Here is an 18,710-nt window from a genome sequence, read left to right on the forward strand (position 1 = left end):
AACTCCTTGCCACAGTCAGCTTGTGTATATTTAAGGCTGAAATAGATTCGTATCAAAAGGGAGATCAGGGGTTATGGGGAAAAGCAGGAAGGTGAATGTGTGGAATGTTGGATCAGCCATGATGCTGTTGAATGGGGGAGCAGACTCAAGGGGCAGAATGCCCTACTCTTGTTCCTGTTTCTTAGTCTTAAAACCTCCTTCAACATCACCTTCCACCTTTTTAGAACAAAGGCTACAGATGTGTGGAAACACCATCTGTAAATTCCCCTCCACAGTGCACATGATCCTGACCTACAGCCATATCACCGTTCCTTCACTGGTTCTGATTCAGATTCCTGAAACTTCCCTTCTGACAGCATTGCGGTTGTCCTGATGGTTTAAGGAGGATAATTAGGGATGCTGGCCTGGCGATCAGCACCTATACCTTGAACCTGGGTCTCCCCACTCAGTGAAGGGACTCGATCACTTTGCCATAAGATCCTTGATATTTATATTTCAATTACGCTTATAACTAACAAGATCGAAAAGAATACAATGAAACCAAAAGGAGATGCAGATATTTGGCAAGAAATCCAATAGAAATTTGGAACAACCTATATTTCTACAGTGTTGTGATTGGGAGTCAAAGGGACTAACTGAAGTAAAAAGTACGTGTTTAAAAGAGAGGTAGATAGCCAAACAATGAAGAAATGAGTGGATTCTGACATGTTTGAGAAAAGATGAAGGGATTCTCAAATAGAACAAAAACACCAGCATTGATAAATTGAGCTGAAGGTCTTGTAATGTGAACAGATTAATGTAAAGTCATTTCAAACTGTGATTATTCTAAAAAGAAAAATAACGTTAATGTACTAAATTATTAGAGGTTAGTGAATTCTAATTGCTTATTTTATATTTCAGATGGTTTGATGTGCTGCAGAAAGTTTCTTCACAACTAAAGGTCAGCCTGACGAATGTAACCAGGCATCGAGCTGATAAGGTAACTTCTGTTCCATCGAAGTGTACATTACTTTTTTATAGGAATGGGTGAGTTAACTGGTGAGCCATGGCGATCTGGTAACAAAGCAAATGTAGTTTAGAACAATATTTGAAACCCAACTGTAGTTCAAAAGATGCGAAATGTGGAGTTGAGGAAAGAAAGAATGTGACTTTGAGCTGGGAGGAGAGAGAATGCGGCTTTGAGTTGGAGTGTGTGGGGCAGGGTCTGAATGAAAGCTGCACTGAACTGGCTGGGGAGAGGCTGTGTGTTGTGAGAAATTGGGAGTTAATATAATGTTGAATCTTTCTGCATCCAGGAATCCATTTGGCTTTCTGTTGATGTTCTCCATGTGAGTTCATTCTCTTGTGACCCATATTAGTTATGTATATATGATCCATTAGACGATAAAAATGTTAGATGTAGTGCATCCATCCACTTTGTTTTCTGGTAATTGTATTACAGAAGGATGATGCAGTTATTGGATGATAGTGAATAGAAAAGTCGAATAACAGTCAATAGTGAAGAGCTTTGACAACTGTCGACTGAAAGTCCCCTGTTCCCCTCGGATAGGCTAGACTTACCATACGTCTGAACCCAAATTTATTATACTGTATCCAAAGTATTCTATTTGGCTGTACATATGAAAATAATTCTAAGATAAAATAATTTAAATTATTTGCAACAAAACAGCAATGCTGTATGAAAGTGCACCATTTTATTTATTTATAGTCTAGCCTGTCAATTTTACCTAGTTTGTTGAAATGTTCCCCGTGGCCAAAGGCATTGGGCTTGAATTCGGTCAGTGATGGAGGATCTGTTGCCCTGTTTGAAGAGCAGCATGAGGTTTTGTTGGCTTGGTCAAAATTTCCAGCTCTGACAGGAACAGCAAGTGAGCAAACCATCTTCTGCTAATTTGTGTAGAATGTGCTACATTTTCCCCACTCTGACAGTTGATTTGCTTGTCCGGATTCCTCGGCATGTTCTCAACCTGATTTTTCTGTACCTTTATGCATTGTAGAACGCCATACACAACTACATCCGACTCTTTGAGCCTTTGGTCATCAAGGCCTTGAAACAGTACACCACAACTACTTCAGTCCATCTGCAGAGACAAGTGCTTGACTTGTTGGCTCAGCTGGTACAACTCAGGGTGAACTACTGCCTACTTGATTCTGATCAGGTTGGTACCTGCTTCAGGTTCTGAAACCTGTAGCCAGTCTTGGCAAAAGCAATTAAAGGTGGTCAGCAATGTTCATTAAAGGCAACCAGTGTTATTTTTAAATATTCCAAATATTTATCACCTCTAGGTTGCAAAGGACAATTCTGAGTTTCACGATCTACAGAATATTGTTCTGCAATAACTCGGTGCTATCACAATTACCTCCCCCCAATATTATAAATCATCTTTTAGTTTAGGAGTAGAGGTAGCTAAATGGAGTTTGTAGTAAAATTCTGTTGCCATCTTGATTCATGTCTGAAGGACCTGAATGTCTGTTCCATTGACACTCAGCATTGAACTTATTACCAATATGGCTTGTAAGTTTTGCTGTTTTTCAATCTAGAAGATGATTTGGAATTTGCCAATCTTTCTAATCCTCCTCCTTCACAATGAGAAACAGTGCTGGGGTTAGAGTTCCATAGATTCCATCCAGAACAAAACATGCCATTTTTTTGGCAGCCCATTCAACATTCTCTCCCTGAACCCTCAACGCACAGTGACAGCAGTGTATACTATTTTGTAGATACACTACAGGACTTCACCTAATCTCCTTCAGTATCACCTTACATCTCCACATGTGTTTCCTGGCAGGACTGTGACAGCAAATACACGGAGCATCACCATTTGCAAGTTCCTCTCCAAGCCAGACAGCATCCTAACATGGAACTGTACCTATTGCTTAATGGCACTGGGTCAAAATCTTGAGCTCCCTTTCTACCAGCACTGTGGGATTGTTGGGTTTCATAAGGTCAACAGCAAAGATTCATTTCAGGGAGACTCGACAAACATGAGAAAATTGAAATAAGGTGAAGGATGATGGGGGACTCATGTGACTTATAGACACTACTGTGGAACAGATGGATGGAATGATTTGCTTAAGTGCTGTAAATTCTGCATAATTCTATGATCCAGTTGGATTTCATTTCTCTTGTAGGTATTCATTGGGTTTGTTCTGAAGCAGTTTGAATACATTGAGGTGGGCCAGTTTAGGTGAGTTCCAACCATAGTCAGTGGCAGTTTTATCAGCTTATAACTGTTGCATCTGTTGTCATAGTGACCTTTCTCAAATTTCTAACTGTGTCTTTGGTCTCATTGTCCTTCTGCATAATTGCTTGCACCATTTATCACTTGTTTACTAACTGTTATCTGTTGCAATTTTGCTAGGGAATCCGAGGCCATCATTCCAAACATATTTTTCTTCCTGGTATTGCTGTCATATGAGCGCTATCACTCCAAGCCAATCATTGGAATTCCCAAAATTATCCAACTGTGTGATGGGATCATGGCCAGTGGCCGGAAAGCTGTTACGCATGGTAATGACCCTGATAAACAGTGTGTTCTTGTTGCATTGTTTAACTATTTTTGTGTTGAATAACTGCTGTGAAATCTTTGGTCATAAGTGCTAAGAGTAAAGTTAGAGTTGCAATGTATTTGGTGCTGTGTGGAATTTCTAAAATATTAGTTTGTGTGTTTTTTGTGGTGTGTAGGTCATGTCAAAATTGATCAAGTTTGTTTTTAAAGAAGCTTATATTTCGTTCAGAACTTGAGTACACATGATTGTAGCTGTAAGGATAAGATGAAGGTTGAGGAATGGCCTTGGAGTGACCTTTAAAAATCATTTGGATGTTTTGTTAGAATAGAGGCTGTTTTTTCCATTTGTGAAGAAAAGCAAAATGACAGGCCATCAGTATAAATAGTCACAAAGATGTCCAGTTCACAGATCAACAGTGGAACAGTGCTCCTTGTAGCACTGTAAGGTGTATTTGTAGGTAATCAGGACATGTTTAAGAATAGGGAGAAGGGATGTGATGGGGATAGCTGAGAAGAATGACATGATGTTTGAGCAGAGCATAAATGCTAGCAAGGATTGTTTGAGTTGAATGTTTCCATGTGTCTCATCCTATTTAATTTGGGGCAGCATGATGACTGAGTGGCTAACACTGCTGCCTCACAGCACCAGGGACAAGGGTTTGATTCCACCCTCAGGTAACTTTGTGCAGAGTTTACATGTTCCCTCCGGTGGATTTGGGTTTCCACTGGGCAAGTTGGGTGAATTGGACATACTAAACTACCCACAGTATTCAGGGATGTGGAGGTTAGGTGTATTAGCCAAGGAAAATACAGGAATCGGGCAGGGTGTTGGGTCTGGGTGGGATGCTCTTCAGGTCACTTTGGACTTGTTGGGCCGAATGGGCTATTTCCATACTAAGGATTCTGTAAAATTATTTGTAAAGTAAACTCAAAACTAATAGAGAACCCAAGATGCTGTCAGAATAGTTTGTTGAGAATTGGGCTTAGAGGAGAATTTTCTTCTGTGTAGAAGTGGCTCCAAAATTTGCTTGGCAAAAGATAGGAATTGAGTTGAGATGTAGGCAAGCTCACTCACCTAGGAGAAAGTGAGGACTGCAGATGCTGGAGACCAGAGTTGAAAAATGTGGTGTTGGAAAAACACAGAAGGCCAGGCAGCATCTGGGGAGCAGGAGAATTCAAGTTTCGGGCATAAACCCTTCAGGACTGAGGCTGGTGTGCCAAGCGGGCTAAGATAAAAGGTTGGGGGGGGGGGGGGGGAGGGAATTTGGGGGGGAGGGTGATAGACTGGGAGGGGGTGGGGGCGTAGAGATCGGAAAGAAGATTGCGGGTCAATAGGGTGGTGCTGAATCTGGGGGTTGGGACTGAGAAGGTGGGGGGAGGAGAAATGAGGAAGCTGGAGAAATCTACATTCATCCCGTGTGGTTGGAGGGTTCCTAGGCGGAAGATGAGGCACTCTTTCTCCAGGCGTCGTGTGGTCAGGATCTGGCGATGGAGGAAGCCAAGGACCTGCATGTCCTTGGTGGAGTGGGAGGAAGATCCTCCCCACTTCACACTACTGTAATGACTGAATGACTAACCTGACTAAGTAATAGGGCTTTGAAGAGTAGAATTTTCCCTGTGGCTGGATTTTTCATACTCTGCTTTATGCTACCAAGGAATAGGGTTTTAACAGTGGAGCAAGAAACTTGGTAAAAAATTGCTGGAAAAAAATGTAGCTCTTGAAGCTTGTACAGATTGTACTGTATGAGCTTGGAGTGAGATTTCTGCCCAATTTATAGAATAGCTATGGTGTCACCAGTTTAACGTTTCATTTTATTTATTCATGGGATGTAGAGGTCACTGGCTGGGCAAGCATTTGTTGCTATCTCTCGTCCCCTTTGAGAAGGGATTTAAGCTGCCGCCTTGCTGATGACAGGGATCAGAGCAATTAAATGGCAACCTATGTGTGTTTTTAACTTCTGACTTCTGTTAAGCTGTTTGTTTCAGGGTTACTCTGATACCTACTGACAAGACAGTTTCAGATCACAGTTAGTGATTGCCTGTTTTTGAGTATGATTTCTTTGTAACTGGATCAACATAAATCATGGTTACATAAAATTAGATGGCAGCTTCACACTGTTTCTGGTGATGCAGGTGAATATTGTGATGATACTGTATTCTTTTAGGTTTGCAGTTGTTCCGTTAAATAATGCTAATTTATCAGGTATCACTTGGCCTATCTCAGCTGAGTTATATTTCCAATATTGGTCGTTAAAGTGGTTATTTAAACACTTTTTTTTCCTGAAATGTTTATCAGTATCACCTGTGGCTTAGTGGGTTGCATTCTGGTCTCGGAGTTCAAGTGTTGAAAGTTCAATCCCTACTCCAGAGGCACTAGCACAGTTAGTGTACTATTGAGGGAGTGCTGACGAGGCATTAAAGCAAAGTTTTGCCTTTCCCCTTAGATGGCTATGAAAGGCATTTCAATGAACAGCAAGGGGGTTATCTTTGGTGTCCTGATCCTTATCATTCACTCAATCAACATTGTTTTCAAAATAAGTCACTTTCCCCTTGCAGTGCACAAGTTTGCTATGTTTTCTACACTGACTACATTTCAGAAGTACTTGTGGCGGCACAGTGGCACAGTGGTTAGCACTGCTGCCTCACAGCGCCTGTAGACCCGGGTTCAATTCCCGACTCAGGCGACTGACTGTGTGGAGTTTGCACGTTCTCCCCGTGTCTGCGTGGGTTTCCTCCGGGTGGTCCGGTTTCCTCCCACAGTCACAAAGATGTGCGGGTCAGGTGAATCGGCCAAGCTAAATTGCCCGTAGTGTTAGGTAAGGGGTAAATGTAGGGGTATGGGTGGGTTGCGCTTCGGCGGGTCGGTGTGGACTTGTTGGGCCGAAGGGCCTGTTTCCACACTGTAAGTCTAATCTAATCTAATCTATGGATGTAAAATACTTTGAGAAGTCCTGAGATTGAGTGGTGCTATATTGATACAAACATTTTGCAGATTTTGGTGGTTGTGCTGTCAATTTTCAGAATTTTCTTTTTTTCCTAAATTTCAGACTGGTTTACTTCATTATTATTAAAACTTGCAGAAAGGTAACATGAGAACTAGGAACAGGAGTAGGTCGCACTATCCATTGAGTCTCCTCCTCCATTTTGTGTAATGATTAGATTTTCTACAGTGTGGAAGCAGGCCCTTTGGTCCAACAAGTTCACACTGACCCCCCGAAGAATAACCCACTCAGACCTATTCCCCCACATTTATCCCTAAATAATGCATCTAACACTGGGCAATTTAGCATGGCCAGTTCTCCTGACCTGCACCTCTTTGGTATTCTTTGGCTTTCACTTGATTTTCCCACTAGTTCCTCATACTCCTTGATTCCATAAGAGATCAAAACCATCTCTGCTTCAACCTTGAACGATGGAGCACTGACAATTATTGGCAGTGGAGAATTCCAAAGAATCATAACTCTTTTTGCAAAGATTTCCAGGTCCTAAATCATTAGCCCCTTACTCTGAGATGGATGCCCTCATGGTCTAGATTCCCAAGTTAGTGGAAACAATGTCTCTTACTATCCTACCAAGACTGTTCAGAATTGTGTACGTTTCACTGAGGCCACCTCATTCTTGAGAATGGAGGCCCTGTTTACTCAGCCTATCATTATTGGGCAGTACTCTCATCCCATGGACCAATGTATTGAACCTGCTCTTTTTGAAGAGCGTGTGCTTCTTGTTTAGATATTTTTGTAAGAATCCAGCAGATAAGTTTTTCTTTTGTATTTTGAAATAGCAATCCCCGCACTGCAGCCTATAGTTCATGATCTGTTTGTTCTGCGAGGGACCAATAAAGCAGATGCTGGCAAGGAACTGGATACACAGAAAGAAGTGGTGGTTTCTATGTTGCTGAGACTCATCCAATACCACCAGGTACAGATTATTTTTTCCTAAAACCAGACCCCTTCCCCATCCTTCCTCATCCCCATTCCTCCTCTTCCTCTCCCTCTTTAAAGTGCCCTGGAGTGCAATTCGTGGCTTGAGCCAGGATAGTGAAATGTTTTTGAAAGCTGGACAAAAGAAGCAGAGCACACAACGGGGTTATATGCCATCCCACAGGATATTGATTGCAAGACACAGACAGGAACAGCTATGTTAGGTCCTCTAATCTCTTCTGCCCCTCGCATATTTTGTTCATTCAGTGGATATGAGCATCAATGGTTAGGATAGCATTTATTGCCCTTGAGAAGGTGTAAGTGAACCACACCTTTCCCGTCATCACAATCTGTGAAGTGATGGTGAAATGCTGTTAGAAGGGGAGCTCCAGGATTTTGACCCTAAATTGGTGAAGGAATGGTGATGTAGATCTCAGTCAGGATGAAATGTGGCAAAAAGGGTTGCTTGGAGGTGCTGGTATTCCTGTCTGCTGCTGTTCTTCTAGGTCAAAATGGGCATATATTTGGAAGGTTCTGTTGAAAGAGCTTTGCTGCAGTGCATTGTTAAATGGTAAATGCTCCAGCTCTAGTGTGCACTGCTTTTGGAAGAAGTGAACATTCATGGGTGTTGGATGGACTACTATTCAAGTGGCCACTTTGTCTTGGGTGGTGTTGAGTTCCTCAGCATTCTTAACTCTATTCATCAGCAAAGGTTGAGTATTCCATCACCTTCCCACCATATTAGTACTTGGCACGATGGCCTAGACAAGGCAGGAAGTTGATGAACGTTCGATCCAGAGAAAGTTGTGTCTGAACTCCATGTAAAAAATGAGGTCTGCAGATGCTGGAGATCACAGCTGAAAATGTGTTGCTGGTTATAGCACAGCAGGTTAGGCAGCATCCAAGGAATAGGAAATTCGACGTTTCGGGCATAAGCCCTTCATCAGGAATGAGGAGAGGGTGCCAGGCAGGCTAAGATAAAAGGTAGGGAGGAGGGACTTGGGGGCGGAGAGGTCCCCACCCCACTCCGGCCTATCACCCTCACCTTGACCTCCTTCCACCTATCACATCTCCATCGCCCCTCCCCCAAGTCCCTCCTCCCTATACCTTTTTATCTTAACCTGCTTGGCACACTCTCCTCATTCCTGATGAAGGGCTTATGCCCGAAACGTCGAATTTCCTATTCCTTGGATGCTGCCTAACCTGCTGTGCTTTAACCAGCAACACATTTTCAACTCTGAACTCCATGTATCAATATTGGTTCTGTGGGTTTTAGATTTTTGTTAAATCGAGATATTATCGCTCTGTTTCGAAATTTTCAATTGACCGTGAAGCACCAACAGCATCTGGGTAGAAAGAGTCCTAGATTTCCACCAGCCTTTGCGTGTAACAGTGCTTCCTGAATGGCCTAGCTACCTGTAACATTCAGGTTATGTGCCCTGCCCCGTTATTCTTGATTAACTCTGGGGAAAATAGCTTTTTTATCTGCACTCAATCAAATCCTTAGTTACTTATGGACACCTTAATTACCTTACTCTTCGTCGAAACACTAGCCCTTCCTCGTAATTTATCTTCTGTCCTGTATTATTTTTGTGCACCTACTTTTAAAGCCAGTATACTCTCAAAGACGCATCTGACCCTAAACTGGCTTAGTTTCAGATTGTTGGCTCTGTCAACAGCTCAACAAAAGGAAATCAAAGGTTTTTAAATTGAGCTTTGGAAGTTGGTTGAAGGAATGGTCATTAGACAATCTTGTTACAATGATCCAAGGTGTTCATTCCTTTCAGCAAGCACTCTTTGTATTGAACTTTAAGATGGTTACAGCTGATTAAACAATTTCTTTATAGTCACTGAATATCTGATCTACAATGTAAGTGACAGCCTGATGCACAATTTGATTTGCCAAATAAATGGCTAATTGGCTGTTTTAAAGTACAGACACTTAACCCACTCATGATGTGTTCCTTCATCTGCTTTTTATTAAAACTAATGTTTGGGCCCTCGTGTAAAACGTGTTAAAATCTTCGTTTAAATAATAGAAGAATGTCATAGAGTTGGGGAGCCTGAGGAGCCAAATCTTGAATGCCCTGCACTGATAGCGTCATCCTATTAAATACTTTTCCTTTATATAAGTGATCACAATACAGTCACATGTCTTTGTTCTTTACATCTCCCTCTTCCTCCGGTTTGGTTGAGTTATTGTTTGTGTTGTGTATTACTTATATTCCAACCTTCTCCTCTTTCTCCAACTGTCCTCCCCTTATCCTAGTTCCTCTGTAGCATAAACTTGGCACCCTTGCACCAAGCCTGGGAAAGTTAACATTCACCTGTGAAATGAATCTGTTTGATTTGCTACGTATGTCATATTAAACAGTGTAGCATTTTCTTTCTTTCGTTGTGCATCAGTTGCATGAGAAAGTAGCTTGTTCATGCTCTAATTTATAGAGGGTGAATGAAACCTGAGAGGCATGGAAAATGCATGCCTCTTTCCTATTTTCCTTCAAGTGTGCCCCACAGTCATCAGCCAAACAGGGCAGTAATATTTGGAAATTGCTTCAGCATTATCTCCCTGCATCCTAAAAGTGGCTTTTTAATCCACTATCTGTTCTTAAAACCAGCTGTACAGGTGTTCAGCATTCAGCCCTCAGACAAACATCCAAGTTAATGGCTGGAATGTTTTGTTCTGTACTTTCTGCATCATCCTTATTGGTCTTTATCATTCAGCCTGTTGTCCCCCTCATTATCTTGCTTTCTGTTGGCATTATTTAAGGAAGAAACCCTCTGCTAAGAAGCTGAATTGAATCTGGAAATCCTGGAAATGCACAGCACATTTGTCAGCAGCTGTAAAGGGGGGGTGTTATTAATCTGGGTGTAGACCTGTTTGCACATGCACGATTCATGATTCTGGTGTAGAGTTTTTCAGAACACTGTCTTTTATGCTGCCTATTTCTGCTGTTTCCATTCTATTTCATAACGTGAATTCTTGATGTACAGTCTGGTGTTTGATCAATGCATGTCTCGTACACAGTTCTACTTCAATGACTGTTCTAAATATTTTGCAATGTGCTGATTTAGATAGACGTCTTGACTCCTACAGTTATGAAAGACCAATTAATAATGTCCAGTCGAATGGCTAGCACCACGGTTCAGTTGCTCCAACTAGCTGGAATTGTGGTGCAGCAACTGTCATGTATTAGCCCGAATGCTCTAATAAACCTAGTTTTCTTTTTTTAAATAGATTTGCAATAAACATCTTGAAATGGTAAGAATTGCAGGTTTAATTCTTTTATGGCCAAAATTGACACAATATGCTTTTCAGCATTTGGAAACAGTTGAGTTTGACTTGTTTGAAAGTTGATGCTTTTGGCTTGATATTGGATCAGTCCATTGGGAGCGCTGTACTATTCCTGTCTGTTGTTACCTAATGTGGGAGTGGCTGGTGCTGTCGTGTGTGTGTGTTGAAAAACATTGGCCATGGGATACACTATATTTTTGGGTGAAGATTAGGGTTGTGAAAATACCATCTTCAAAAGAAAACCTGTTTTTCTTGCTCCCTTCTCACCATCCATCCATCTCCTGGTATTAAACATCTTCTCCCCTATTTAGTTTACTTTGATTCTGTTGTAAGCACCAGAAACTCTTATTTATTTGGGATTGAGGGAATTGGTGTTCATTCAGACTTAAGTTTATGGGACTAAATCAGTTCCCTTATCCAGTTGTATGAATAAAAAAATTGGATTCAAAACTCAAAATGGTTGCAAAGCCAAGTTTGGAATCCATAAAACGGGGATTTCACCGTTAAAATTATAAAGAGGCTGTGAAGTCATAAAACACTCTGCCATAAGTACAGTTGAGAACACAACTCCTGCAAAATACTGAATCTGGAGCTAATTAAAATGTTCAAGATTTAGATTTTGCTAGAGAAGGGATTTGGAATGCAGGTGGTAAATGAATTTAATATTTAAATGTAATTAAATTGTAAGGCAGGATAGAAAATGTGAAGGGCCTTCTTTTCCTGTTGTACTAATTGGAGGAAAGATTGATATATTTTGGATTAGAGTTGGGTGCTGAAAGCAGTGTTGTTTTTGCAAACTGTTAGAAATCTGGAACTTTTCGTCAAAAATCTGCAGATACTCAGTCAGTACAAATGTTGAAGACTGAGATCAACTCACTTTATTTGTTCAGTAAAAGTATTGGGGCTGATCAGGTTGAGGTGGAGATGAATCATCATTGAACTGAATGGTAGAACAAGCTTGAGTTGCTGAATGGCCTGTTGATAGATACCTGTGCTTTTCCAAATGTGGCCTTGGTGTATCCCTAGTTTTTGTTACTTCACCATTGTTAGTCATGCCTTCATTTGAAATGACCTTTTTGTTGTAAACCTGCCTGCACCTTTTCTTTGTTCCTTCTCAGTTGCTCCTTAAAAATCTACTTGTGCCATGCTTTAACCATCCTTAATATCTCCTCTTCTAGACTGCTGTCAAATTTTATCTAAGGGTGTGTCTATGAAGTGCCTTGGAATATTTTACTACTTTTAAAGGCCTTGTATAAATTCAAGTTGTTCTTGTAAACAGCCAAACTAGGGGAATCAAAGCACTGGTATCCATCAATCCTAGCTGAACAAACATCAGAATGGGAACTTGTTAGAACAACTCTGGTGTTTGTCTACATACCCCTGGCTTTCCACTGTTCACCTCTACATTTTCCCATGAGTAGCTGGAGTCCGTGTCATCTCCGCTTTCTCTCAGACTCTTTTATGTCATTAAAAGAAAATAACAAGTAGGCAGGTGAAGCATATGAACGTTAGTTGCTCCATTGTTGTTTTTTTTTGTCACTGCAGGTCCTGGAGATGTTAATTCTGGTGTTGCAACAGTGTCACAAGGAGAATGAGGATAAGTGGAAACGTCTTTCTCGTCAGATAGCTGACATGATTCTACCGTTGCTGGCTAAACAACAGGTACAGACAGGCATATAGACACTCTGGTACTGAAATATTTGTGAACAGCTTACACTGTTCCCTGTGGTTCTTGCTGCTTATGATTGCATTTTGTAAAACATACAGAGAAGGAGACAATCTCTTTGCTGGAGAGCAGTGAGAATGAGAGAACATGGAGCTCACTACCGTGGACAGGAGGAAATGTCAGATTCAATTAAGACAAAGCTGGATAAACATGAGAGAGAGGGGGAGGAATTGAAGGATAATGTTGATGGAGTTTGAAGTTATGTGGGAGTAGACTCGAGTAGAGCTTAAACAGCAGCACCAACCAATTAAGCTGAATAGCCTGTTAATGTGCTCCAGCTTCTACTTCGAACTCCAGATTGTTTTTGCTTTGTTTGCAGTTATTAATTCTACAATAAGTTCTGCCATTTTGAACCGATTTGTTTTTTCCCGAGTTTGTAGTAAAACTCGTTTTGGTCTAATCTCAATGAAAATCTAGAGCCAGTTAGGCAATGTGTTAAAACATGTTTTTTTTTAAAAAAAAAGTATTGCTTTAAATTGTCCTTTTATATTTTTAAAAGTAGTAGCTTGAATTTTAGTTAAAACCTATAAAAATAGATTTTAGTGTTTTTACTGTGATAGTTTATCAACTTTCTGTAATCTTATTTAATCAAATTCAGTATTCTTAAGTTATGTTGGAATTTTAGTTTATTAAGTAAATTGAAGCAAAACTCACATTGTTTTTGTAACTTACCTTTTATTGTACTTTGGTCAAAAGCAACTGTAAGAACCAAATCAATTTCTGAAGGATTGAAGAAGATCTCCAAAGGATTGCTATTAGTGGAAACCTGCAGTGAGGGTTAATTCCACTCCGGAAATTTGTCAGATTTTATGGATAGACCTTTGTTTTGAGACAATATTTCAAAAACTAGTGCTCAAATTGCAGTAATAATTCACACAAAGTTCTGGCTTTTTGTGAATTGTATGAAGAAAACATCACATTTTGAGCAGAAATCCTTGACTCCAGCATTCTAGTACGACTGGTTAATGCAGGCAGTTCTTTTTAATACAGCGCTTGTTGGGAGATCTGAGAATTGTCTTGACTTGAATGAGTACAAGGAGACTGATTAAATCAAGAGAAAGAAAGCATGGCGGGATTTGCAGTTGTGATTACACTTGCAAGCTTCCAATACTGCCTTTGAGTTTAGCTTTATGTCTCATAGAAAAAGTGGATATAAATATATGCATTATTTATTAATTTGTTTGTGTAGATGCACCTCGATTCACATGAAGCCTTAGGTGTGCTGAACACACTCTTTGAGACAGTGGCACCTTCATCACTGCGACCTGTTGACATGTTGTTGAAGAGTATGTTTGCTATGCCATGCACCCTGGTAAGCCACTCTCAGAATCTGACAGTTCTGGCCTCTTGAGCATTCCCATTTTACCTTGCTACCAATTAGCAGCTGTATCTTCAGCTGGCCAGGCCCAAATCTCCGAAATGACTTTCTCTATCTCTCTACCTCCCTTCCTGTTTTTCCACTATTACAGCACTCTATCAAACCTAGCTTGTGTCCCAGCCTTTTGGCCATCCAACCTGATAACTCCTTATATGGCTGTCTGTCCACTTAGTTCCATAAAGCTCTCGTGAAGCAAACTTGGGAGATTTTAATTTGTTAAAAATAATATAAATTGTTATTTGGGTTTGAGTTGTGTTAAAAGCAACTTTGTGGAGCAGCTGTCTGAATTGGTTGGGAGCGGGTGTTGGTGGTAACTACATTCAGAAAGTGAGAATAGTGCTCAATTTTGTAAATTCAGCTTCTGAAATCTTGAATTCAAAATATTTTTCTTTCCTTGCAGTAACGAACTAAAGGAGTAATAACTGGATATTGTTTTTCTTGTAGGCATCAGTTGGAACAGTTCAGCTTTGGATATCAGGTATCCTAGCTATCCTGCGGGTCCTCATTTCTCAGTCGACTGAGGATATTGTTCTGTCACGGGTTCAAGAATTGGCCTTGTCTCCTTATTTGATTTCCTGCCAGAACATAGCCTTGCTGAGGGACCGGGGGAATCAGACTGTCCCACCAGAGGAACAGAATGAAGAGGCACAGAGTAAACATCTCCCAGAAGAAACCTTTGCCAGGTACGCATGGTTTGCTAGCTTATAGTAGTGATAGTGCTGCAAAAAGACACAGGTTGATACTTCCACCTTCTGTCAGAAGGTTCTTGCTCTAATCTAATAGTGGGGTGCACAACTGAGGGAAATATGTAATCAAGAGAGCGAATGGAATGCTATCCTTTATTACAAGAGGATATTATGCCTCAGTTATACAGGGCATTAGTGAAACCACATCTTGAATACTGTCTGTAGTTTTGGTCTCTTTATTCAAGGAAGGATGTAAATGCATTGAAGGCAGTTCAGGGAAGGTTTACTAGATGGAATTATTGTGTTGTCTTGTGAGGAAAAATGGAAAAGTGGGCTTGATTCTACTGGAGTTTTGAAGAGACAGGGGAGAAGGAATTGGTTGAAGTTCATAAGATCCAGTCTAGATCGGTGTTGCAATAATGTTTCCTCCAGTAGGTAAGGTCAGAACGAGTTTACGGTTTACGGCATGGTTTACGGTTAGGTCCTTTTTATAAAATTTTTTCCAAGGAATCTCATTTTGGAACACTGCCTCAGAAGGCAGTGGGACATGTCTCATAGATTATTTATAAAGCATAGGTAGATCGGAGGCTCACTGATGTTACTTAGTATGGTGACGAAACATCTGAGAACAAATCTACCAGCTCAGTGAGCAAGCTTACAACCTGGTAGGTAGATAAGTTTACCAGGAGAAGGTGGGAGTCTGGGATTCACCGTATAAACAGATTCCATTGAATGGTGAAATTGGTTAAAGGGGCTGACTGGTCTATTCCTGCTCCTGAGTTCCTTGTTTGTTAGTTTCTTGTTTACAGCAATACAAAGACTGCTGTGCATTCTGTGACGTGAAGTGTAACTTGTGACTAATCTTGCAGAGTGTTTAGTCTAAGATGTTTATGTGAAGCATTTTGTGGGATTTGTCAAAGATAGAAGTCAAACTTTCCAAAAACAAATTACATGACATGGATTGTTGTACAAAGCCACAGCTTCTCTTCATAGCAAAACGGAATACTTGAATTGTTAAGAAATGCAATATTTGGATTGTAACACTTCATAACATGACTTTGAAAAAGATAGAGTTTAAAATAGAAGCATATAATTAGGCATATCGGAATTCCTTTCTGTATGTTTACTATTGAATCTCCTTCCATCACCCCCTCAAACTGTGTTCCAATTTATTGTGATTTGTTGAGTAATATCTTCCCGGTTATTTGATTCATCAACTATATTGAATCTTGAGACCAATCTTCCTGTACCAGAACAGTTCCAGACAATTTTAAACACCTCTGCCGAATTTTCTGTTAACATTCCCTGATGTAAGGAGAACACACCCAGTTTTTCTAGTCTCTCTGAAGCCTCTCATCACTAGTAAATCTCATCTGCTCCTTCTTTTAAGCCTTGACATTCTGCTTAAATGTGAGTTACCCTGAATTGGAAGCAATACAATTACTGAGACCTAACTAGTGAAGTAAAAATTAATGCAATTTCTTTTTGTAAACTCTGCTTCTATTTGTAAAGCCAGTCTTTTTTTAAGAGCCGGCTCACCTCCTTTGGACATGGATTTAGGATGTTTGTACTGGAGAACTGAGGTAGGCCTGTCGAGAATAGAAGCAGGTATTTGGCTTTTCGAATCTGCTCTTTTATTCAGTACTCAGTAACATGTTCCTGCTTTTGCGCCATGCCCTTTAACACAGAATTATATCTAAATCCTTCATAAAAACATTTTAACGTTTTGGACTCAACAACAAGAGAATTCTCTGGGTGAAGAAATTTCTCCTTGTCTCAGTCCTGAATGGCCTACCCCATATCTATAGGATATGACCCCTTGTTCCAGATTCTTGTTCATTGGGAACATTGTTCCTGTATATCATTTGACTAGTCCTGTTAGAATTTTGTAGGTTTCTTATGACCTCTAGTGAGAGAGTCCTAACTAATCCAGTCTGTTCATAAACTGAAGTCCCTTATCCTGAGTAAGTCTCCTCCTCCTCTTATCCAAAGCTTCACATCTTGTTTGAAAGTGAGTTAATTCAAATTGGACACAATACTGCAGCAGAGGCCTAACCAGTAATCGACTCGTGCATTTTTCTCTTTGTGCAGGTTCCTGTTGCAGATGGTGGGGATCCTCCTTGAGGACATTGTAAATAAGCAGTTGAAGGTGGACATGAGTGAACAGCAGCACTCCTTTTATTGTCAGCAGATTGGCACTCTGCTTATGTGCCTCATACACATCTTCAAATCAGGTAACACAGCTTATCCTTTCTGGCAGAAAGGATACGAGCTGAAATACTTTAACAAATACTAATATTAGATTTTGTGTTTGGGCCATCATTCACATCCATTCTCCGAAGAAGCCCACTTATTATATTTGAACTTCTCCCATGAGTGTAGTATTTTCATTCTGATTTGAGTAAGCAGTGTTTAGTTTCATGTCCCATCTGGGAGATCACAACATGGATAATATTGAATTCCCTCAAAAGTGTATTCATAAGAGTCAAGAAGTTGAGTTCGAGTTCCACTTCCATTCCAGGGCCTTGAACGTATGAATTTAGACAGACATTCCCAGTGCTGTAGTGAAGGGATTTCACTACAGAGGCCCATCTTTCAGATAAGACATTAAGCTAAGATCCAGTCTTTCCTATCAGGTGCATCTAAAGTAGCCCATGTGAAACATTGTAGGAAAGTCCCCTGATGTTTTGGAAATATTTGTTCCCTCAACTAATATCACTAAAGAGAATAATATTCATCTAGTCATTATTGCTGTTTAAGAAAGCTTGCTCTGTACAAATTGGTGTCATCTTTTCTCCCATCCAAATCTTTAAAAGGACTTTAAATGGTTCCAAAGCATGTTGGGGCAGCTTCAGGTCATGGAAGGCACTATGTAAATGCATATTCTCCTTCCTTTCTTTCAGGGATGTTTAGAAGAATCACAGCAGCTGCCACTAGATTGATTGTGGGGAATGGCTTTGATGGAAGCTTTTACACATTGGAGAGTTTGAATGCCTTGGTTCAGTCCATAATTCCCACTCACCCATCTTTAGTACTGCTTTGGTGCCAAATCCTACTGCTTGTGAACTACACAAACTACAGCTGGTGGTCAGAGGTGCATCAGACCCCAAAGTAAGTACAATAAACAGAGGCTCTTGATTTCCTGTGAAATGTAACAGCACCGTACTCTTTTGTATAGTGCACCTAGCAAATGGAAAAACAAGAAATCAGTCTCTGAATATAAGTAGAATAAAGTTGATAAATTGTTGATGTTTTGTCCTGCAGTATTGTTTTCAAATTCCTCCATGGCATTAACCCTGCCAAGCATCCTCCTTTCTACAAATCGGTGATCTCTGCACTTTCCAATTCTGCCGTCATTATCTCCACTTACTTCACCCCTATTGGTGACCTTACCTTCAGCTGCAGAGGCCCTCAGCTCTGGAGTTACTTTCTTAGGAGATTTCTGCCACTTTTTTCTTATATAATACTGTTTGTTGAAAAACTATCCCTTTTGGTTTATTGGTCAGCCACTAGCTTTAATGTCTCTTCCTTTGAGTTGTTGCAAGTTTTTGCCTAATTTCACTCTTGTGAAGATACTTGGGGTGTTTTACTCAAAGCACAAATTGTTGTTCAAGGAAAGTGAGACATGCGTTGGGCACTTTGGCAGTTAAGGCACTGGCAAATACGGCATTGTGTTCTTAAAACAATTTTAGCCTTTTTTCAATTGATAACACAGGTGGTGGGGGAAGACGACCAGTTTTGCCAGATGCCTGCACAAACTGTATTCACTGTTCTATATTGTGCCACTTTGTTCTTGAACAGAGAATAGCTTAAGTATTGACTTCCCACACCCCAAGAAAAAGTCAGGAAAAAAACCAACTAAGTGCTATGCTGGAAAAGGTTGGTGTTTTGTTATAGTCCACTGAGAAGCTACGTTATTCACTATTAGTTTCATTCATGCATTTGCGTCCTTACCTACACACTCACTTTTGTTTCTGTGCTTGCTCCTTGCCACTGGTGCACTCACTCCTTATCAGTATCATGCTTGCTGCCTGCTCGTGCTCTTGCACTGGCACCCTTTTGCTCACCCTGTCTGAGGTGTGCTCACACCCTTTTCATAGAGTCAGAGATGTACAGCATAGACACCAGACCGTTTGGTCCTACTGGTCCATGTCAACCAGATATCCCAACCCATCGTAGTTCCACATGCAAGCACT

The 18,710-nt window shown here is 40.6% G+C and overlaps 1 protein-coding gene across 9 annotated transcripts in view; it reads left to right on the forward strand.

The window, feature by feature from the left end:
* The window catches only part of htt (huntingtin), a 244,085-nt gene that overhangs the window by 161,199 nt on the left and 64,176 nt on the right, over window positions 1-18,710 (forward strand). For all 9 annotated transcript variants that reach the window (XM_060834685.1, XM_060834714.1, XM_060834704.1 and 6 more), the window contains exons 31-40: window positions 901-979; window positions 1,998-2,159; window positions 3,133-3,188; window positions 3,363-3,511; window positions 7,291-7,427; window positions 12,270-12,386; window positions 13,640-13,762; window positions 14,273-14,511; window positions 16,606-16,748; window positions 17,418-17,625. In XM_060834685.1, coding sequence (XP_060690668.1) covers window positions 901-979; window positions 1,998-2,159; window positions 3,133-3,188; window positions 3,363-3,511; window positions 7,291-7,427; window positions 12,270-12,386; window positions 13,640-13,762; window positions 14,273-14,511; window positions 16,606-16,748; window positions 17,418-17,625 — 1,413 coding nt within the window. The remainder of the gene's footprint in view (window positions 1-900; window positions 980-1,997; window positions 2,160-3,132; window positions 3,189-3,362; window positions 3,512-7,290; window positions 7,428-12,269; window positions 12,387-13,639; window positions 13,763-14,272; window positions 14,512-16,605; window positions 16,749-17,417; window positions 17,626-18,710) is intronic.

The sequence above is a fragment of the Hemiscyllium ocellatum genome, chromosome 2, assembly GCF_020745735.1.
Source record: "Hemiscyllium ocellatum isolate sHemOce1 chromosome 2, sHemOce1.pat.X.cur, whole genome shotgun sequence".
In the NCBI taxonomy this organism is placed as follows: Eukaryota; Metazoa; Chordata; class Chondrichthyes; order Orectolobiformes; family Hemiscylliidae; genus Hemiscyllium; species Hemiscyllium ocellatum.